The sequence below is a fragment of the Protopterus annectens genome, chromosome 1.part0, assembly GCF_019279795.1.
Source record: "Protopterus annectens isolate FY-2018-M chromosome 1.part0, PAN1.0, whole genome shotgun sequence".
Lineage (NCBI taxonomy): Eukaryota > Metazoa > Chordata > Ceratodontiformes > Protopteridae > Protopterus > Protopterus annectens.
Window position 1 is genome coordinate 1291387311 of NC_056725.1, and position 20474 is coordinate 1291407784.

A 20474-nucleotide genomic window follows, 5' to 3' on the forward strand; every position below is an offset into this window, starting at 1 on the left:
GTTTAGCAGATATTCATATTAGATATTGGTGAAAAAGGTAATAGTACTTACATACATCTGCAACATTCCCTGCCTGGAATTATTGGACCCAGGTGTCCAAGAGAACCCTGTCCTTTTTTTTCAGGTCATCATGGTGGTACCGACACTGCTCACCTGTGTGGGTGATGCGAGTTGCACTGGTGAGGTCCCTTTACAGCTGGTCCCAGACCTCTGCCTTGCACTCTGAGTCCTGGTAACCTCCCTGCATCTGCCAGTCCACATGTTTTTTGACAAGGAGTCCAACTATGACCCTGGACTCCTGAATGCCCCAATGCTGTTCCTGAAAGCCTGAACCCTCTCCAATGCCTGCCATTATATCCTTCGGAGGCAGAACTCCAATGGATTATGCTATAATCCTGCCTATTTGGTTTAATATGGCCTGTTTTCCCTCCCTTACATGCTATTGGGCAATATTTAAAAATGCAGCACATCACTTAGCACTGAGCATACCAGCACAGCTGAGCTAAGCAGTGTAAAAACTGAAATACATTGAATTCTTGGCAGTGCTTAGCAGTGCGCAAACCAGCTGAATAGTGCCAAGCAGTGCATAAACATTATCAGCCATTATTTTGTTTATGCAGTGCTTATGCAGTGCTTAGCAGGTCTTAGCAGTTCTTAGCAGAGTTTAGCTGAGTGCAGCAGACCATTATTTTAAAATAATTTGCATAAGTTCTATTTCAAACAAAAATGCAAACTTGCTCTTCCATGTAGTCAGACCCTGCACATGAGGCCATAACTCTACCCATTAAGCTAGGTAGATATGTGGAATCTTCCTATACCTTTACATATACCTCTGAGCTATCTTTAAGCAGTGCTGAGCACTGCACCACTCCATGCAAATCCACTCAGCTATGCTTAAACTTGACCTTTATATGCATAGTTAAATACGTCTGTTTTCTATTTTTAGATGTCTGGCAAGTGTCTTGGCACTGCTTAGCATTGCTGCACTCCATGCCGCACAAACATGCTTTTTACAAAAAAAAAAAAAAAAATTACATTGCTATAATACAATTGGACAGTGTGGGGAGTGTATTATTCATCTGCAGACACAGTTAGCACCACACTCCCTACACTGATTCAATGATCGTGTTCCATGGCTCTCCCTCAGCAATGAGCCATGATTAATATGCATGGTGCGCTGCCAAGAGGGAACCATGTATACAGACATGGTAACATTGCACGTAGCTTTTACACTATGCCTACAGTGATTTTATTAAATCTAGGGGTTAGTCTTTCATAATAACTTATATTTTCACATCCATGGATGCTCTTGCTATATTTCCACTGTACTCTTTGCAATTTACTTGTGCTTGTTTTCTTATAAGGTTTCCATACTGTTACTCCATTCTCTAGATTCAGTCTAATATAATTTGGGAAAATGATTTAATCATTTCTGATTTCCTAAAGTTTATAAATCTTTTTATGCAACCTATAGTTCTATAACTCTCATTAATCAGTTGGTTGGTATGACTAGAAAAACTCAAAGCTGGATCTAACCATATACCCTGGTCCATAAATGAATCTACAATGTCAATCAATGTGTACTGTACTAACTATTCACCTACATCTCCCAAATCTCATATGTTTAGTTTTGATGTATTTATCAGCATATTGTTCTCCTGTGCCAAATGGTCAGCTTATTCAAGTTCTTTTGCAGACGTGCTCTATCTGTAACACATGTAATCAGTTTATCCATTTTCAAGTCATCTGTATACAGATGGCAGAACACTTCAGGTGAAAAAGATAGATCTAAAAGATACAACCTAAACAAGTATAGGCATAGGGCACAGTCCTGTGGTACAGACTGACTGTAATGTAGAATTCTGTCCAATTGCTGAATGATTCTTGCCATGTCCTATTTTGTAAGTCATGCAGCTAACTGTTATAAAAATATTACATCAATACCTAGTTGTTCTAGTTTATTAATCAGTGTTTTGTGTATGACCCTGTCAGATGTTGAAGATAAGTCTATATAAGTTACATCACAATGCACTGTTTCATTTATAGCTGTTTTTATATTGTTATAAAACATCATGTTACAGGTTGTTATAGAAATATTTCCAACATATGCATGCTGATATATGGTTTCAAGTCCTAATCTTCACAATACTGACAATAAATTGTTCATAATAAACTTTTGCATTATTTTCCACAGTAAGAAAGTAAATGTATGGTTCTGTATAACTTTGGGTTTGTCCTATTCCCTTTTTCCTTAAATATAGGTTTAATAATTGCATGTCTCCAATCTTGTGGAATCTCCACATGCTTAAATGACCAAGTTAATAACACATATAATAGTACTGTAAGCCCAAGCTTAAGTGTTCTCAGGTCATTACTATTAATTCCATTTCCACCATGTGCTTTGCTTAGGTCCAGTTTGTGAAGTACTTTTTCAATATAATCTAATTTAATTTCAGCAGCTGAAGTTACCTGGATGCTACGAAGAAATTTCATCACCCCTCTTGTGGAGCAAAATTGCTTTGTATAAGATTTTATAAATATATCTATAATCTATTGTATTTGAAATTACATTTTAGAATCTACACATATTTTATCAATTTGTATGTCTTTATTCCTGCCACTTCTTATACATCATTAAAAGGGTTACATATTATTTTCAATATCTTCAAATACATTTTCTTCAAATGTGTCTTGCTCTTGTCTCACACTGTTTAATTTGTCTGTCCGACCTGTTTATATCAGCTTTCAATCTTTTTTATTCCTTACATTTTTTGTCTCTCATGTTAATCAAGTATCTTATTCTTATGGAAATATATCCTCCTGACCTTATGTATCTAGATATTGATGTTAAACTTTTGCTTTTATGTTTTGAATTCAAGCAATTTCTCCTTCAAACCTTACTAAATTCCTTCTGCTGTTTTCCCAGTGAATGCTTCACTCCAATTAGTTTTACAGAACAACTATTTTGCATCTGTATAGTTTATTATTATGTTATTATCTTCTTTGCATTGGTTTAGATTTCAGTTTGGAAGAATTATCTAGCAGCAATTTAACCTTTATAACCCCATGATCACTGCACATCAGTGGTGGTAAAACCTGACATGAAGCAACAGTGACTTCCTTAGAAATACAATGTCTAGTATGTTCTGTTCCCTGGTAGGCTTTTTTTTAAGTCTGAAGTAATGGCTGTTCCAGAACATATGTTGTCAGTAATGTCTTTAACAATGTTGTTGAATCAGTATTATTCCTGTCTGTACCTGGTAAATTTAAATCCCCAGCCACTATTATTTTTCCTTCCTGTGTTTTATGCAAGAAATATATGAATTACTCTTAAGTCATCAGCACTTGACTTTGGTGGTCTATATACTCCAACAATTGTTATATGTTCAAGGGTTGTCTTTATTGTCACAGTTACACCATTATAGTATAGGTGTTATCACTGAACATGGAATAGTCAGAGGTCTCATAACAATCTTTAATCCCTAATAAAGCACCTTCACCTGATTTTATAACATTTATACCCTGACAGAAGTGGCTTCCAGTCATTATGATTTAACCATGTACACAAACAATAACAACATTTATATTGAGGGAATGTAGTAAATATTCTAATTAAAAAAAAAACTTTTTTACTAATGCTCCTAGCATTAACAATGTAAGATACATCAGATGTTACTGTCGACAAACTGCTAAATTTCTGATCTGGCAAAAATCCTGTCTTGTGTTAGTCAAATATTGTACTATATCTGCTGCAAAAATGTTCTTCCCTTGTCTTGACAAGTACGAGCCATTCTGTCTAAATACATATTCATAGGTAAGTACTAGGCTAGCTGCTCTTGCGGGACATTTTAAACTTAGCCAATTTCCCAAAAGCGAAAATCAAACCTTATACCTTTTGTCTGTGAGGTAAACACCTGAACCATTATGCCAACCCCCAAAACTTTTTAAACTGGACCATTTTTTCATGTAGGTATTTACCCCAGAAACCTTTTCATGCATGTTGACCTGATTCTGCTTTCTGTATGTGATATGTGCAAAAATATGTCCTAATACCGGTACAAGCTATGGTGTCTAGGAGGGCTGTGAGTTCCCTACTAATAGTCAAGAGAGTCCTTGAGGATGAGACCATTTGTACCCATATGAATAAAAACAGCTCCATACTTTCTTACATTAAGACATTCCAAGGCCTTTCTCACATCCTGTACTTTTGCTCTTAGCAGTTATAACACTATTTCATGTTCATTTTCTTGTTTGCAAATGCAAGTTTCATTTTTTTCTAATAAGTGACTCTTCAGTAACTAGTATATCACTTCTGAACAGATGCGAGTGTAGGATAAACAGATAACAGTAACTGTGTGAACTGTATTACAAATTAATAATAATAAAATAGTAATGTACAAATTAAAATTTTGGTTATTTCAGAAGTGTGTGTGTGTGTGTGTGTGTGTGTGTGTGTGTGTGTGTGTGTGTGTGTGTGTGTGTGTGTGTGTGTGTGTGAGTGTGTCTGTGCTGGGGGGGACTATTTTGCTTCTGAATAGGACACTATACCCGTTATTTTGTAGGGGAGGTTCAAAGTACTTTTTTGATATTTAAGGGAGACTCAGGGGGCTTTTCAGGTATTGGAAGGAATCTCATTGAGACTTAGAAACCAGTGCTCTTTAACAAAACTTACAAATAATATAAAACAGAATTTCTACTTTATTCACCTGCCGAAAAAGGCAAGAAGGCATCTTGCTTTTTAAACTTTCCATTGGAGTCCAGAAAATGCTCTGGGTAAAATTCATGTGGCTTTTCCCAAATTGTCTCATCTTTCAGAACAGAAGATAGGTTTGGAAGAATCATTGTTCCCTACAGAGAAAAAAAAACAAGTTTTAGTTAATATAAAATCATATGTGGGCTGAAAAAATTTCAGGGGTAAATGTCAGAATTATCATCAGTATTATCTTTGCCAACATTACATGATTTCCCCAACACACCATGGGAGTCCACATAAAATAATATTTAAACATAATATATTACATTAATTACAGGATGATTTGGGATGTGATCTCATTCATCAGGACCAGATGTGTCTTACTAGATGGGTAATAAGACCTATATGAGTGAAGTCATACAAGCAACCTATCCATATCAAATACTGAAATATAGTAAAATGATTAAATTTGATGTATGCTGCAGAAAATAGGTCTACCGTGTAATTAAAAAGCTTACATTCTCCAGTGTTGTCAAAGCTGAAGTTTTACCAGTTCTAAATGTAGAATGCATCGTGACCTAATTACTTACCCTGTGAAAACATTATGCACTTCAGTAAAAAAAAGAAATCTGGGTGCCATATTTTGTCTGAGAAAGCATTTCTTTTTGTTATGGTGCTGTTGACTGGCTTCAACAGCTGATAGTCCACACGTGAGACAGAAGACATAAGAGGTCTGAAAAAGCATGGTACAGTGTGTGTCTGTGTGAATGTATATGTGTGTGTGTACATAAGTGAACACGTGTTGCACTGCTGTCCAGGATGTGTGCAAGTGGGCATGCTTATGCTAGTATGTACACACACACACACACACACACACACACACACACACACACACACACACACACATATATATATATATATCTATCTATATATACACATACACACTCCCACACATGTGTGTGTGTACATGTATAATAGATATGTAGCACATATATAAAAAAAAAATATATATATATATATATATATATATATATATATATATATATGTGTGTGTGTGTGTGTATGCATGAGATTATAAAGACTGGTCATCATGCTGCTTGGTCACCACATGCATCAGAAACCAAAATATGTTGACCAATCATTATATTGCTAATACAACACATCAACACACAGCATAATAAAAAAGGAAACACATTTTCTTTTCCAGTGCAATACCCAAAACCCCACCACATTCACTTCAATTTTTCTTCTGGCTTTTTGCCGGTTATGGGTCACCACGGCGTATCACCTGTCTGCTCATGATTGGCAGTGGACTTTTACAGTGCCAAGGTGCCAGCCCAATGCCCAACCTTCCACAGAAGGCACACACATGCACACACTCACAACTAGGGCCAATTTGGAGTGTCCAATCCACCTACAGCATGTCTTTGGGAGGAAACTGGAGCACCTGGAGAAAACCCACACAACCACAGGGAGGACATGCAGACTCCACACAGAAGGCACCCCAGTCAAGAATCAAACCAGAAAACCTCTTGCTGTGAGGTGGCAACGCTAACCACTGCACCACCATGGCCACCCATTCACCTTAATTTTTCTAAATAGAGGTAATGTTACAGAAAGCTTTTTTTTATTAATGGAGAAGCAGGTTAGCATTTGGGGAGGGGCAGGGTTAGGGTTTGTGTGTATTACTAAGGTAGTCAGACCCTGCCTTTAAACCTAAACTGCTTCTAAATTAAAAAAATTTCCCATAACACCACCACTATACAAGACAGCTTGAACACTGCCCATGAATAGCCCAACACACAAACTATATAAAAAACAAAAGAGGCTGACTCCGGTAGTTCCTTAAAAAACTTTGTTAGCACTTTCGTCAAGTTGCAATACACTTAACTTCTTCAGACTTGACAAAAGCACTAACTTTTAGTTATGTACTCACCATAACTTCAGATGTTTGGGATCCATCTCACCTACATTCTGACTGATGGGCTCGGAGCCGATCCCTCGGCACCGACTCGGCACGCTTATGCTATAGAGCGAGGCCTCTAATTGGCTGAGCTATCTTTATCCCAGGATGCACCACCACTAATCCCCCAGATCTTGTTTGTCCGCATTCATGCACACATGCACAGCTTGATTATATAACATTGTTAGATGTTTCAGATGAAACAACAGGATTCGTACCTTCTGATATCCTCTGATCTCCAAGGAAGGGGGAAGGAGGGTGGGTTATTAGGAATGTAGGCGAGATGGATCCCAAACATCTGAAGTTATGGTGAGTACATAACTAAAAGATGTTATGTGATCCTATCTTGCCTACATTCTGACTGATGGGACAGCGTCCCTAGCACCTAAATCCCGGGTGGCTCATTGGAAAACACTCCTGAACACTGTGGAACCAAATGAAGCTCGTCCTCTAGATGCCACGTCTAATTTGTAGTGAGAAATGAAGGTATGCGGGGAAGACCATGTAGCCACAGCACAAATGTCACTAATACCAAGCTTAGAATGAAATGCTACCGAAGTAGCCATAGCCCTTGTAGAATAAGCCTTGACAGAGGTGGAAAGCTCTTTGTTAGAATAAATATAAGCTTGAGTAATACAGTCCCTGATCCATTTGGCAATAGTGACCTTTGTGACCGCGTTGCCCAATTTGTTTTCTGCAAAGGACACAAACAACTGATCTGTCTTCCTTGATTGTTTGGTCCTATCCAAATAAAAACATAACTGCCTGTGGACATCTAGTGTGTGGAAAATAAATTCCGCTTTATTGGAGTATTTTGGGAAAAAAACTGGGAGCTCTAATGACTGTTGCAAGCATAAAGTAGAACAGACTTTAGGAACAAAAGAAGGATTTGGTCTGAGGGAAACCCTGTCTGTATGAAAAACCAAGTACGGGGGTTTCACTGACAAAGCTTGAAGTTCTGAAACCCTGAAGTAATTGCCACTAAAAAAGCTGTCTTCCATGATAGAAACTTTAAATCACAGGTAGCTGCCGGTTCAAAGGGGGAAGAAGTCAAGGCACGTAATACTATATCGAGATCCCATGGAGGTGCAGGATGAGAAACCGGAGGTCTTAATAGAGCAGCACCTTTCAAGAAGGTCTTACACAACCTGTTGCTCATTAAGGGTGGGTCTATGGATTCATGAAAATTAGAAATTGCTGCCAATTGTACTTTGATGGTAGAGACAGAAGAGCCTTGGTTGAAAAGAGAGGTCAGGAACTTGAGTACTTCTGCCACGGGAGTAGAAATGGGGTCCAGGCCCGGAGTTGAGCCCAGATAGCAAACCTTTTCCATTTGCTAGAATACAGTTTCTTCGTAGTAGACTTGTGGGCTGAAGACAATATGTGCACTACATCTGGGTCTAGTGCATGTCTCCTGACTATGGTCGGAAGAGGAGGAGCCAGGCCGTCAATTTTAATGTGTGTAGGGACTGGTGTAGTAGTCCCGACTGGTGAATCAGTAGGTCTGGGACCTGGTCCAGGAACCATGGACCTTCCAGAGCATGTTTCCGAAGATAGGGAAACCCGACTTGACGAGGCCAGTAAGGAGCAATTAAGATCATCTTGCTCCCTAAGAGAGACGCCTTCTGAATTACCCTGGGTAGAAGAGGAACTGGAGGGAAGGCATAAAGCAGGCCGGTGGGCCAAGGATGGACTAACGCGTCCATAGATCTCTTCCCCGGAGCCAGGGTTAGGGAGAAAAAATCTTTGCACTTCGCATTCAGAGGAGTCGCAAAAAGGTCACAGCACGGAACTCCCCATTTGCTGAAAATCTGTCTTGTAATAGTCATGTTCAGAGACCATTCGTGAGGAGAGAGGATGGTTCTGCTCAACCTGTCGGCTATGACATTGGATTTGCCCGGTATGTGAGTAGCCACTAGGAAGCGTTTGGTCGAGACTGCCCATTCCCAGACCCTCATCGCTTCCCTGCAAAGAGGATAGGATCTGGTCCCTCCCTGTTTGTTCAGGTACCAGACAACTGACATGTTGTCTGAGTGAACAGCAATTACGCCCTGAGGGAGGTAATAGTGAAGGGCTTGAAGGGACAGGAGTACTGCCCTCATTTCTAGGATGTTGATGTGGAAAGAGGTCTCTTCCGGATGCCATTTGCCCTGGACTGACCTGCCCAGGGAATGCCCCCCCCACCCCATCTGGGAGGCATCCGTGGTCAAAGTGGCCGCCGGAGGAGGAAGAACAAAGGGTCGTCCCTGACCCAAATTGGAGGACACTAGCCACCAGCGAAGGTCCCGTCTGCAAGATTCTGTGATCCATATTAGATGATTGAGAGGGAGTTCCTGAAAGGACCACTGAGTTGAAAGAAGCCACTGGAGGATTCTCATGTGTAACCTTGCCAAGGGAACTAGCAGAACTGTGGCAGACATCGATCCCAATAGCTGCATGACCATTCTGGCTGGGGCTTTGGACCTGGGGAGTAAGGCTCGAACCTGATTTTGTATGATCTGAATTCTGTCTGCAGGTAGATAGACCCGCATCTGGTTTTAATCTATCTCTGCCCCTATGAATCTTATTCTTTGAGATGGCCGTAACACAGACTTTGGCCAATTGAAGGTGATTCAGGGAATTGCCCAGTGATGTTGTGGCTTGCAGGCTCCGTAGAAGTAGATGCTTGGAGGTGGCAGTTAGAAGCCAGTCGTCTAACGGAAACACCTGGAATCCTAGACTCCTCAAGTGAGCAGTCACTACTGCCAAGCATTTGGTGAACACCCTGGGGGCTGTGGTGAGACCAAAGGGCAGCGCGGAACTGAAAATGACTGCCTCCTAGGCTGAAGCGCAAGTGTCTCCTGGACGTTTGATGTATTTTGATATGGTAATATGCGTCCTTGAGGTCTATGGAGCACATCCAAACACCTTTCTCCAACAATGGGAGAATGGTTTGTAAAATGACCATTCGGAACTTGGACTTCTTGACTGAATGGTTTAGGTTGCTTAGGTCCAAAATGGGCCTCAAGTCCCCGGTCTTTTTTGGCACCAAAAAGAATCTTGAGTAAGTCCCTAATCCGATCTGGTCTGCGGGGACCGTTGGATGGCTCCTTTTGCAGCAGTTTTGAAATTTCTATGGCTGCGGTATCCCGTTTACTGGGTGGCGGGTCCGGGATTCTTTTGGACTGAGGGAGGGGACAACAGAATGGGATGGAGTAACCTCCGGCGATAATTCGAAGCACCCATCGGTCCTGAGTGATCCCTTCCCAGGCCTTTAGGTGCTTGACGACCCCGACTGGCTCGGAGCAGCACAGTCGGGCAATCCCTCAGGGACTATGAAAAGCTGAAGAGCCACGAAAGGACTCGCGGTCTCCAGTGTTGCGGGGCCTCTGCCGCCTCTGGGACGGCGTCTTCCTGATGAATTTCCCCTCCTCTGCCTCTGGAGGGGAACCTTCCTGCTGAGAGGGTAAGACTTCTGCGATCTCCGGAACCACATCTTCCCTTCTCTTTTAGCCTTGGGATAAGGCCGGAAGGGAGTGGAAAATCGTGCCCCTACGGCAGTCAGAGTCTTACCCTCCTGTTCACAGCGGGTAAGTGTGTCTTTCACCTTGGGCCCAAACAGGAGGACCCATCAAAGGGCGTCGCTTAATGAAGACTTGAAGGCCTCCGCGAAATGACACAGGCGGAGCCAGGCTTGTCTCCGTAGAGCAATGCCTGTACCTGCCACTCTACTCGCCCCTTCGGCCGCATACGAAATGAGCCTCATGGACGAGTTCGAAATGGATGACATTGTAGCCAGCTGAGATCCAACCGTCTGGGCCAGCTCCTCAGGCAGGTTACCTAAGAGGGTATCGGATAGCTCCTTAATCCGATCCCTCTGGAATCTCGTAAAGTGCGTCAGGTAGTTCAAAGACCTCAGGGTAAAGGCCGCTGAACTTAGGGTGCGCTTGCCGTACCAATCCATGCTCCTAGACTCCTTATTAGGAGGATGGACAGACGTAGAAGCCTCTGCTACATCCTGCTGTGTAGCAGATGCCACCACCATAGCATCCACAGCCACACCTTTCGTAAGGAACTCTCTATCTGGGGCCAAAGAAATTTGTTTGGACGGCGGGCACCGGTTCCACAGAGTCCGGGTGTTCCCACGCCCGACAGATCAAATCCAAGAGCTCGTCAAAGGCGGAGACACCCGGGAGGCGGAGGGCTGAGCCCCGAAGGCCTTCAGGAACAGCGACTCATCAGCAGAGGGAGATTTGGACTGCCAGCCGCCTCGTTGTTTTAGGGCTTCCAGGATGTCCGCAAAGGAGACATCATCCGAGGACGACTTGGGGACCCTCTGCATCATCGAGATCGGTGTCAGATGTCAAAGACTCGTCAGGGGAGTCAACGTGCTTCCTCTTGCACGTTTTCTTCCTGGGAGGTTCTTCTGAAGAGGCTTCAGAAGGACCTCCAGGAGGGGGAGAAACCCCAGCGGGGGTAACCTGGGGCCCAGGGGCTCCGCTGTCTGCGGACAGGGGAACTGCCAACGACCCAGTCTCCAAATGTAGGGAAGGAGCTGGGGAAACTGTGGAGGTAGCCAAAGAAGATTTGGCTAGAGCACTCCTCATAGCCCTGAAGGCGGGACCACCAGAATCCTGGGAAGGTCCCCCCTCCATGGCCACGACAGTGGACGGTACTCCCGCCGCCGACGCACCAAGAGGAAGACTTGGGACCGAAGGTATCAATCCCGAAGCCCCCCCCGGGCCAAAGGAAGAAGTCCGTGCACTGAACTCCGACCCAGGAGCCGGAGTCGGAGCAAGGGTCGGGCCTGACCCTAACACCTCCACTGGTTCCACCAACACCTGCTCCAACGGTGCCGAAGCTGTTGGAGGAGGAAGTACAGTAAGGGAGTGGACCATCAGCTCCGAAGCCGAATGGGCTGGAGCCGAAACCATCTTTTGGAACACCGGAGACTGGAAGAGTCGAAGGAGCACCCTGTCGATGTCCGAATCAGACATCCTGGAAGATCTCGAGGATACCGATCGGGCCCGAACCGATTTCTCCATCGGCTCCGAAGGGCTCGGGGACCGGCTCCGAAAGGACTCAACAATTATCGGCTCCGAGGAAACCTTCAAGGAATTTTCCCTCGGCGCCGATAAGGACTTCGGCTCCGAGGGGGAAGTGTCTGAGCCGATGACCCTTATCGGCTCCAAAATCAGTGGAGCCGATGAGGGTGACCCGCCTCTCGATGCCCCAGACCTCGGCTCCGAAACCAGAGGGGTCGAGGCTGGAGTCATCGAGGCAGACCGTTCCGACCTTGGCTCCGAAGTCCGTGGAGCCGATGGAGAAGTCTGCTTTGCTTTTTTAGCCGTCGGTTCCGACTGACTGGTCGGAGCCGGCACTTTCCTCTTCTTAGAAGGAGACGGAGAGGAAGATAAAGCCTCCTCGAAAGAAGGCTTGATTAATCCTTTGAGGATTAATTTGTTTTTCCTCTCCTGGAGGACTCAGGAGGAAAACGCATGGCATACACTGCACGATTCCTGGAGATGTTTGGCGCCAAGACAATAGACGCACGAGGAGTGGTCGTCCGTTATGGACATTTTGAACCCACACCTCGTGCACTTTTTAAACCCGGAGGGTTTATGTTCCTTAGACATAGTTCTACAAGAAAACACAGACCACAACAGTAAACTTTAAGACACAGGTACAAAGTATGCCAGAAACTCAGAATATTTTAAACTGAAAAAAACTTTTTTTTTTTTTTTTTTACACACAGAAAGAGAAAGGGAAAAAGGCAAGGAGGGTCAAGACCCTCTAACTCAAACGGGTACTTGACCCACACACAACCACTAAAGTAGTTAGTACAGGGAAAGGCCCCTCTAACTTAAATGGAGCCTTCTCTGACAGGAAAATTTAAGCTAAACTCAATGAAATAACAAGAAACACACTCGTACACAAAAAATAGCCGTTAAAACAGCTTTTGGGTTGAAAAGAGTGAACTACTGACAGGAAAAGAGACTATAAATATAGTACTTAGCCCAGCCAATGTTGAGACCACGTCCAAGCTCTGTAAGCGGCAAACGAGATCTGGGGATTAGTGGCGGTGCATCCTGGGATAAAGATAGCTCAGCCAATTAGAGGCCTCGCTCTATAGCATAAGCGTGCCGAGTCGGAGCCGAGGGATCGGCTCCGAGCCCATCAGTCAGAATGTAGGCGAGATAGGATCACATAACATCAAAGTTTTTTAAGGAACTACCGGTGTCTGCCTCTTTTGTTATTTTATATAGTTTGTTTGTTTGCTTTTTGGGTTCTCCCCCCAACGCACACAGACACAGACATGCACATACACTAAATCTATTCTCTAACCTAACCCAAACCCTAACTCTAAATACTTATGATCACACATACTTAATGTATTGCCTTAGATAATGTTTACTCTAACTGTAACCTGCACACATACACACGCACACACACACACACACACACACACACACACACACACACACACACACACCTACTAAATATCCCACTTACCTGTTTTGACAAACGCACAAACACAGAGAGAGAGAGAGAGAGAGAGTGGGAGGGAAAGAGGGGGGTAGAGCGAGAGATTCTATTTCTTTTGATCAAGTTGTAGTACATCAAGTCACATGCTAATATGGGTGCTGCACTGCGGCAAGTCCTATCTTCCTCATGCCAGGACTTGATTAAATGAGTTTGCTGAATCGGGTATCAGTGAATGTTTTTTGATGTATTGTGACAAGAACAAAAGCCACTCTGCCAACTAAATATGAATCCAATGCAATATATATATATATATATATATATATATATATATATATATATATACAAACATACAGAGTGGATACAAAAAGTGTACACACTCTTGTTAAAATGCCAGATGCCAGGTTTTGTGATATAATAAAATGAGACCACAATAAATCATTTCAAAACTTTTCCCACTTTTAATGTGACCTATAACCTGTACAATTCAATTGAAAAACAAACAAATCCGTTAGGAGAAAAAATATAAAAAATAAAAAACATACAATACAGTGAATGCATAACTGAGCACACCCTTAAACTAATACTTTGTTGAAGCACCTTTTGATTTAATTACAGCATTCAGTCTTCTTGGGCAGGAGACTATCGGCATGGCACATCTTGACTTGACAATATTTGCCCACTCTTCCTTGCAAAAGCACTCCAAATCTGTCAGATTGCGAGGGCATCTCTTGTGCACAGCCCTCTTCAGGTCACCCCACAGATTTTCTATTGGATTTAGGTCTGGGCTCTGGCTGGGCCATTACAAAACTTTAATTTTCTATTGGTGAAGCCATTCTTTTTTATGATTTGGGTGCATGTTTGGGGTCATTGTCATATTGAAAGGTGAAATTTCTCTTCATCTTCAGCTTTCTAGCAGATGCCTGAAAGTTTTAGGCCATAAGTGACTGGTATTTGGAGCTGTTCCTTATTCCCTCCACCTTGACTAAAGCTCCAGTTCCAGCTGAAGAAAAGCAACCCCAAAGCATGATACTGTCACCACCATGCTTCATTCTGGGGATGGTGTTCTTTTGGTGATGCAAAGTGTTGTTTTTGCACCAAACATACCTTTTGGAATTGCAGCCAGAAAGTTCAACCTTGGTCTCATCGGACCATGACACATTTTCCTACATGCTTTTTGGAGACTTGATGTATTGTTTTGCAAATTTTCGCCAGGCCTGGGTGTTTTTATGTGTAAGAAAAGGCTTCTGTCTTGCAATCCTACCACATAAGCCAGAAATATGGAGAATATGGGAGATTGTTGTCACATGTAGTACACAACCAGTACTTGCCAGAAATTCCTGCAACTCCTTCAGTGTTGCTGTACGTCTCTTGGCAGGCTCCCTGACCAGTTTTTATCTTCTTTTCATCAATTTTGGAGGGATGTCCACTTCTTTGCAAAATCACTGTTGTCCCATATTTTCTCCAACTTTTTGATGACTGTTTTCTCTGTGTTCCATGGTATATCCAATGCTGTGGAATTTTTTTTGTACCCTTCTCCTGACTGATACCTTTCAGCAATGAGATCCCTTTGATGCTTTGTATGCTCTCTGTGAACCATGGCTTTTGCTGTTATCAGGGAACTGAGTAAATGTCAGGAAAATTCTACTAGGACAGCTGAACTTTATTTGGGGTTAATCAGAGTCTCTTTAATTGATGGCAGGTGTGTACCCGAGAAGACTGAATGCTGTAATTAAAGCAAAAGGTGCTTCAACAAAGTATTAGTTCAAGGGTGTGCACACTTACGCAACCAGCTTATTGTATGTTTTTTATTTTTTATATTTTTCCCCTAACAGATTTGTTTGTTTTTCAATTGAATTGTACAGGTTATAGGTCACATTAAAGGTGGGAAAAAATTTGAAATGATTTATTGTGATCTCATTTTTTTATATCACAAAAAGTTGTCATTTTAACAGGGGTGTGTACACTTTTTATATATATATATATATATATATATATATATATATATATATATATATATATATATATATATATATATTTATATATAGACATACACTGTAATAATTATCAGCATTTTACAGTACCACACTCAATTTGAACTTAAAAAATTAGGTATTATTTCTACATAGCCATGCTAACTCAAAAGAGGTCTCTCAAAATAACATTGTGGCTTACAGCTCATAGCTAATCTTCTGGTTATAAATTCTGAGACAAAAGTCTCTGATACTTGGTTTCAATTCCAACAGGACCCCAGCCTGTGTGTCTCTCTAATATGTCTCTGCTCTTTACCAGAGTGACCATTATCTTCAGTACTCAGTATCACTGTCTATGGGATCCCAGCCTGTGTGTCTCTCTAATATGTCTCTACTCTTAACAGAGTGACCATTATCTTCAGTACTCAGTATCACTGTCTATGGGGCCCCAGCCTGTGTGTCTCTCTAATATGTCTCTGCTCTTTACCAGAGTGACCATTATCTTCAGTACTCTGTATCACTGTCTATGGGACCCCAGCCTGTGTGTCTCTCTAATATGTCTCTGCTCTTTACCAGAGTGACCATTATCTTCAGTACTCAGTATCACTGTCTACGGGACCCTAGCCTGTGTGTCACTCTAATATGTCTCTGCTCTTTACCAAAGTGACCATTATCTTCAGTACTCAGTATCACTGTTTATGGGGCCCAAGTCTGTGTGTCTGTCTAATATGTCTCTACTCTTTAGCAGAGTGACCATTATCTTCAGTACTCAGTATCACCGTCTACGGGACCCCAGCCTGTGTGTCTCTCTAATATGTCTCTACTCTTAACAGAGTGACCATTATCTTCAGGACTCAGTATCACTGCCTATGGGGCCCCAGCCCGTGTGTCTCTCTAATATGTCTCTACTCTTTAACAGAGTGACCATTATCTTCAGTACTCAGTATCACTGTCTACGGGACCCCAGCCTGTGTGTCTCTCTAATATGTCTCTACTCTTTAACAGAGTGACCATTATCTTCAGGACTCAGTATCGCTGTCTATGGGGCCCCAGCCTGTGTGTCTCTCTAATATGTCTCTGCTCTTTACCAGAGTGACCATGATCTTCACTACTCAGTATCAGTGTCTACGGGGCCCCAGCCTGTGTGTTACTCCAAAGTACTCCCTGTATCTGCCACAGAGGCCCACATCTCTCTTTGACCTCTGACCCTCCCATTATAGTTAAGAGTGCATCCTCCTTGCCTCCATTTATGTGACTTGAAATCCCATTCCTCACTGCTCCAACACAGTTGCTCCTCACTACCCATAACACTAGGGAGCACTCTATCAAATCTCCCCATTCAGCTAAGATCTATGGGGAAGTACATCATGGGTCAGCCAGATACTACAACAGCCATAACCCAAAAATTCCTTTCCATAGGGATATTATTCCGAACATGACAACAGTTCTCATATATCCAGGTTATGAGCTGACATTGCACTATGATCACCTAATGGTCAGCATAGTTCCTGATGGCATGAACTGTCCTCCAAGGATTATTTGTCTGGTTGTTAGCTGTAGGGTAATTTGACTACTTCTTAATACTGGCACAAACTTTGATTCAGTGCACTGCTATTTCTTTGCTGCAAATGTCTCTATGATGTTTTACAGTTTTCTGCCATGATCTCCTATCCATTGAGTAGAGTTTTTGCAGCTGTTGTCATGTAATGCATGTTGTATTTCTTCATGTGTTGCAATATTATGTTTCTACTGCTCAGTTAATTCCTTATAGCCTACATCCAAAGCCTAACTCTAGGAAGCCTTGACCTCATTATGCATGAATAGAGGCACATAGTTACCATTCTTTTTTATTTTGGGACTTGTGATCTGACAGCTACTTAATTTTCCTCTCCAATGCAATACATATGAGATTAATTATATCAATATTTTATTCTTTTTTTCAGTTCTGCTGCATTAAACTTAAGTACTATCATACTATCATTCTAGTTTCCATATTTTTCTAATTAGTGGTTGTGTGCTTAATTGTGCTGTCCATGACCTCATGTTGTTTGAAATTCTTGCTTTGTTCCATGAGCTGTTTCACTGTCATTGGCTTAGCTTCTGAGGTTTCATTTGCAAAGAGACTTTCAATTCCTTGTATCAGATTAGCAGTATATTGGTCATCTGTTTTGCAAGTTAATGTTCTTTCTTCTTCATATATAAAATATTCAAGACTTGTATTATTTTTGCCAAAGCAAGCTGAGGAGCAAAAATGAAGAAGAAAAAAACTCCTCTTCAAAGCTGGTAATGAGAAATAACATCAAAAAGCTCATTCAAACCATTTACATGCCCACACATACACACTACTGTTTAAATGGCTTGAGTGAATGACTACTGGCATCATACCAGTGGCAAATTGCAGTGTTTATTTAAATATCGATATTCCAGTTTAACATTACTGCTCATGTGATGGTACTCTCTGACAGTATGCATACAGGGAAGCTTTCCTGTTCACCCCACCCTAGCTACAGTTCTGCTTTTTTGCATTTTTGTTCCAGTTCTGGGGTGTGCGGATTCAGTGCACTTAAGTCAGTGACATTGCTCCTCTGGATTTCTTTGCATATAGTCTCTTTGAGTTCCCCACACTAGTGTCAACTGTTTCTGTTGTTGTTTAGATTGGATTACTGCATTAGTCTGAGTATGTGTCTGTGTGCAATTCTTGACACTGTTTCTGGCCTCTTAAGGAGTCATTCTCACCTTAAATACTCTTATGTTTTATTCTTATGTCAAGTTGGGAACTATTAATCTTTTGTAGCTCCAACCACAGTTTTTACTTTTCATTTTATAAACACACAAATTCAACTTGGGTTTGAGAATGACTTTTATTTTGTTCTTCAAAAGGATAATTTCCTTTTTAATGTGTGATGTCTCTTGATTTAGCATTTTCAGGCCTACTTTGGTATTTTACTGTTCCTTTTGTAAAAGAACTTCATAATCATTTGAATAAATCAGGAATCTCTTTATTCTAGTTTGCCATGTCTCTCTGTCAAGTTCAGCCAACAAGCATTTAGAGCTTTATATAATTTTATTTTCCTGCCTAGAAACAATCTTTTCTAACATTGTTATGAGCTCTTTTTGCTTGAAGAATGTATCCACTTAGATACATTGGGTGATTATTAGTCTAATGACTCCATGGGATGATTTTTAAGCCTAGCCAAGTTTCTCAAATGTATCTGATAAGATTTGATATCCTAAGGTTATTTTAAGAGGTATATGTAGGCTTGAGCATTGGTGGGCAACCATTTACAGGCTGGTCCTGTCTACTAAAGACATAGGTGCTAGACTAGGGATACATTTCTGATTCACATCCGCTGGTTCAATTTTCACTTGAATTGGTTTAGGGAAAAACATCTACTTCACATGGATGGGTAGCCTATTCCAGCAAAGAAGTAGTCTCTGAGACAAATACCTGCACCACCAACATGTCCTATTTAAGTTGCAGGCAAGGTTTAGGCCCCTAGACTTGGTAATTGTGATACTATTTGTTTTGCAGATGTGCAACAGGCCCATTAGAGTGGTATCAGAGGATGTTTTGTTGGACAGGCATAAAAACCTCTCAGCAGTCTGTAGGAGACCAAGTACAGGAATAGAGCTTTGAGCAATTCATATAAGGCATGTTGTTTATCCCTGAATTCTTTTTTGTGAGGAACCTCTCTGGATACTCAATTTGTTGCAAATTCCTGGACATGTACAACCTCCATGGGGCATTATACTCAATGATCGTTCTGATGAGGGCTAGATAAAGCAGGACAACATGAATTGGTGTTGATAATCAGTGACTTGAATACACATATCAGGACAGAGAGAACAAGATATGTGGATTGCCTGGGTCCACATGGGTGGGAAATAGGAATAAAGAAGGAGAGGTTATTCTAGACTTATATCTGGCAAATGGCTTGATAATAGCTACCACATGGCTCAGAAGGACAGCCAGTCACAAGATTTCATACAACAGTGGCCAACATGCAAATCAGGTAGACTTCCTCCTAGTAAGGAAAGGAAACTGGTAAAGAATCAGTGATTGGAAAGTCATCCCCGGTGAAACGGTCATCTCACAGCATAAACCATGGGATGCCACAATCAGCTGCAAGCAATGGTCAGAGAAGGTTCTAAGGTCAACAGAGATCAGGCTGAAGACCTGGAAGTCAACTGGAGAGAAAATTCAAAAGTTCAAGGAATTACTCAGGGCTGTAACTCCCCAAGAACAGGGGGAAATAGGTGGAGTTGAAGAAGAATGGCAGTGCCTGAAAACAGCATGTGTGAGAACTACAGAACAAATATACGGCCAAGCCAGGTATGGAAATAAGCTATATAAGGAAGCTGGTGTTGGAATGCAGAAGTCCAGGAAGTCATCAAAAGAAAGAAGGAGTGCAGGAAAAAGTGGGAGATAGAAAAGGTAGACCAGGCTACGAAGGAATACTGGTAGGCTAACAAATAGGTGAAGGGCATCGGAGGCACTCTACAAGCTTCTGGAAAGTGACTCAGTAGGTGGCATAAGTAAACTATATCAGACTGCAAGACAAAGACAGAAAGATAAAGAAGATAGTTAGACACCTTTCATAAGAGATGCCAGCAACAGACTCCTCACCATTCCATAGGACATCAAAGGCAGATGGAGGGAGCGCTTCCAGCAGCTTCTAAATGAAGAAAACCACACAGAAGCTGTACTGGTTGAGACACAGCCTATGATGTGAGAAGAAGAGGAGCCCACCATAGAAGAAATAAGAATAGCACTAAGAAAAATGAAGTCAGGGAAAGCAGCAGGCTCAGATGAGGTTGCAGCAGATAGGATAGAGATTATGAGTGAGCTAAAGTAAAAATGGCTCCTAAGGGTTCTCATAGCAGTGTGGAGAGAGGTGTATTGAAGATGACTGGAGAATGACCATACTCATGTCAATGTAAAAGAACAAAGGGAACATCCACAACTGTGGGCAGTATAGAGGTATCAAACTCTTGTCACAATGCATGAAAGTTCTGGAGAGGATGACTGACAAATGGATACGCAGAATAGTAGAAAGTAAGAAGGGAGATGAGCAGTGTGGATTCAGATCAGGAATCAGCACAACTGACCCAATATATGCAGTGAGACAGATAATTGAGAAGAAGCCAGAGATGGGGAAACAGTCCAACTAGGAATTCCTAGACTTGAAAAATATATATGACAAGGTCCCAAGAAAGCTGATTTGGGCAGTACTGCAATGGTTTGAAGTCCCAGAAATATTGGTAGAATTAGTGCAGGCTATGTGCAAGGACTCAATGATTCAAGTATGAACAGTGTTGATTCGTAGAGAAGGATTCTCAGTGGGACTGGGTATGCACCATGGTTCAGCTCTGAGCCCACTGC

The 20474-nt window shown here is 41.9% G+C and overlaps 1 protein-coding gene across 1 annotated transcript in view; it reads right to left on the bottom strand.

Annotated features, from left to right (window-relative positions):
• LOC122797671 (cytochrome P450 2D15-like) overlaps positions 1–20474 on the bottom strand; it is a 545264-nt gene that overhangs the window by 56298 nt on the left and 468492 nt on the right. The window contains exon 8 of the mRNA XM_044066214.1: positions 4707–4848. Coding sequence (XP_043922149.1) covers positions 4707–4848 — 142 coding nt within the window. The remainder of the gene's footprint in view (positions 1–4706; positions 4849–20474) is intronic.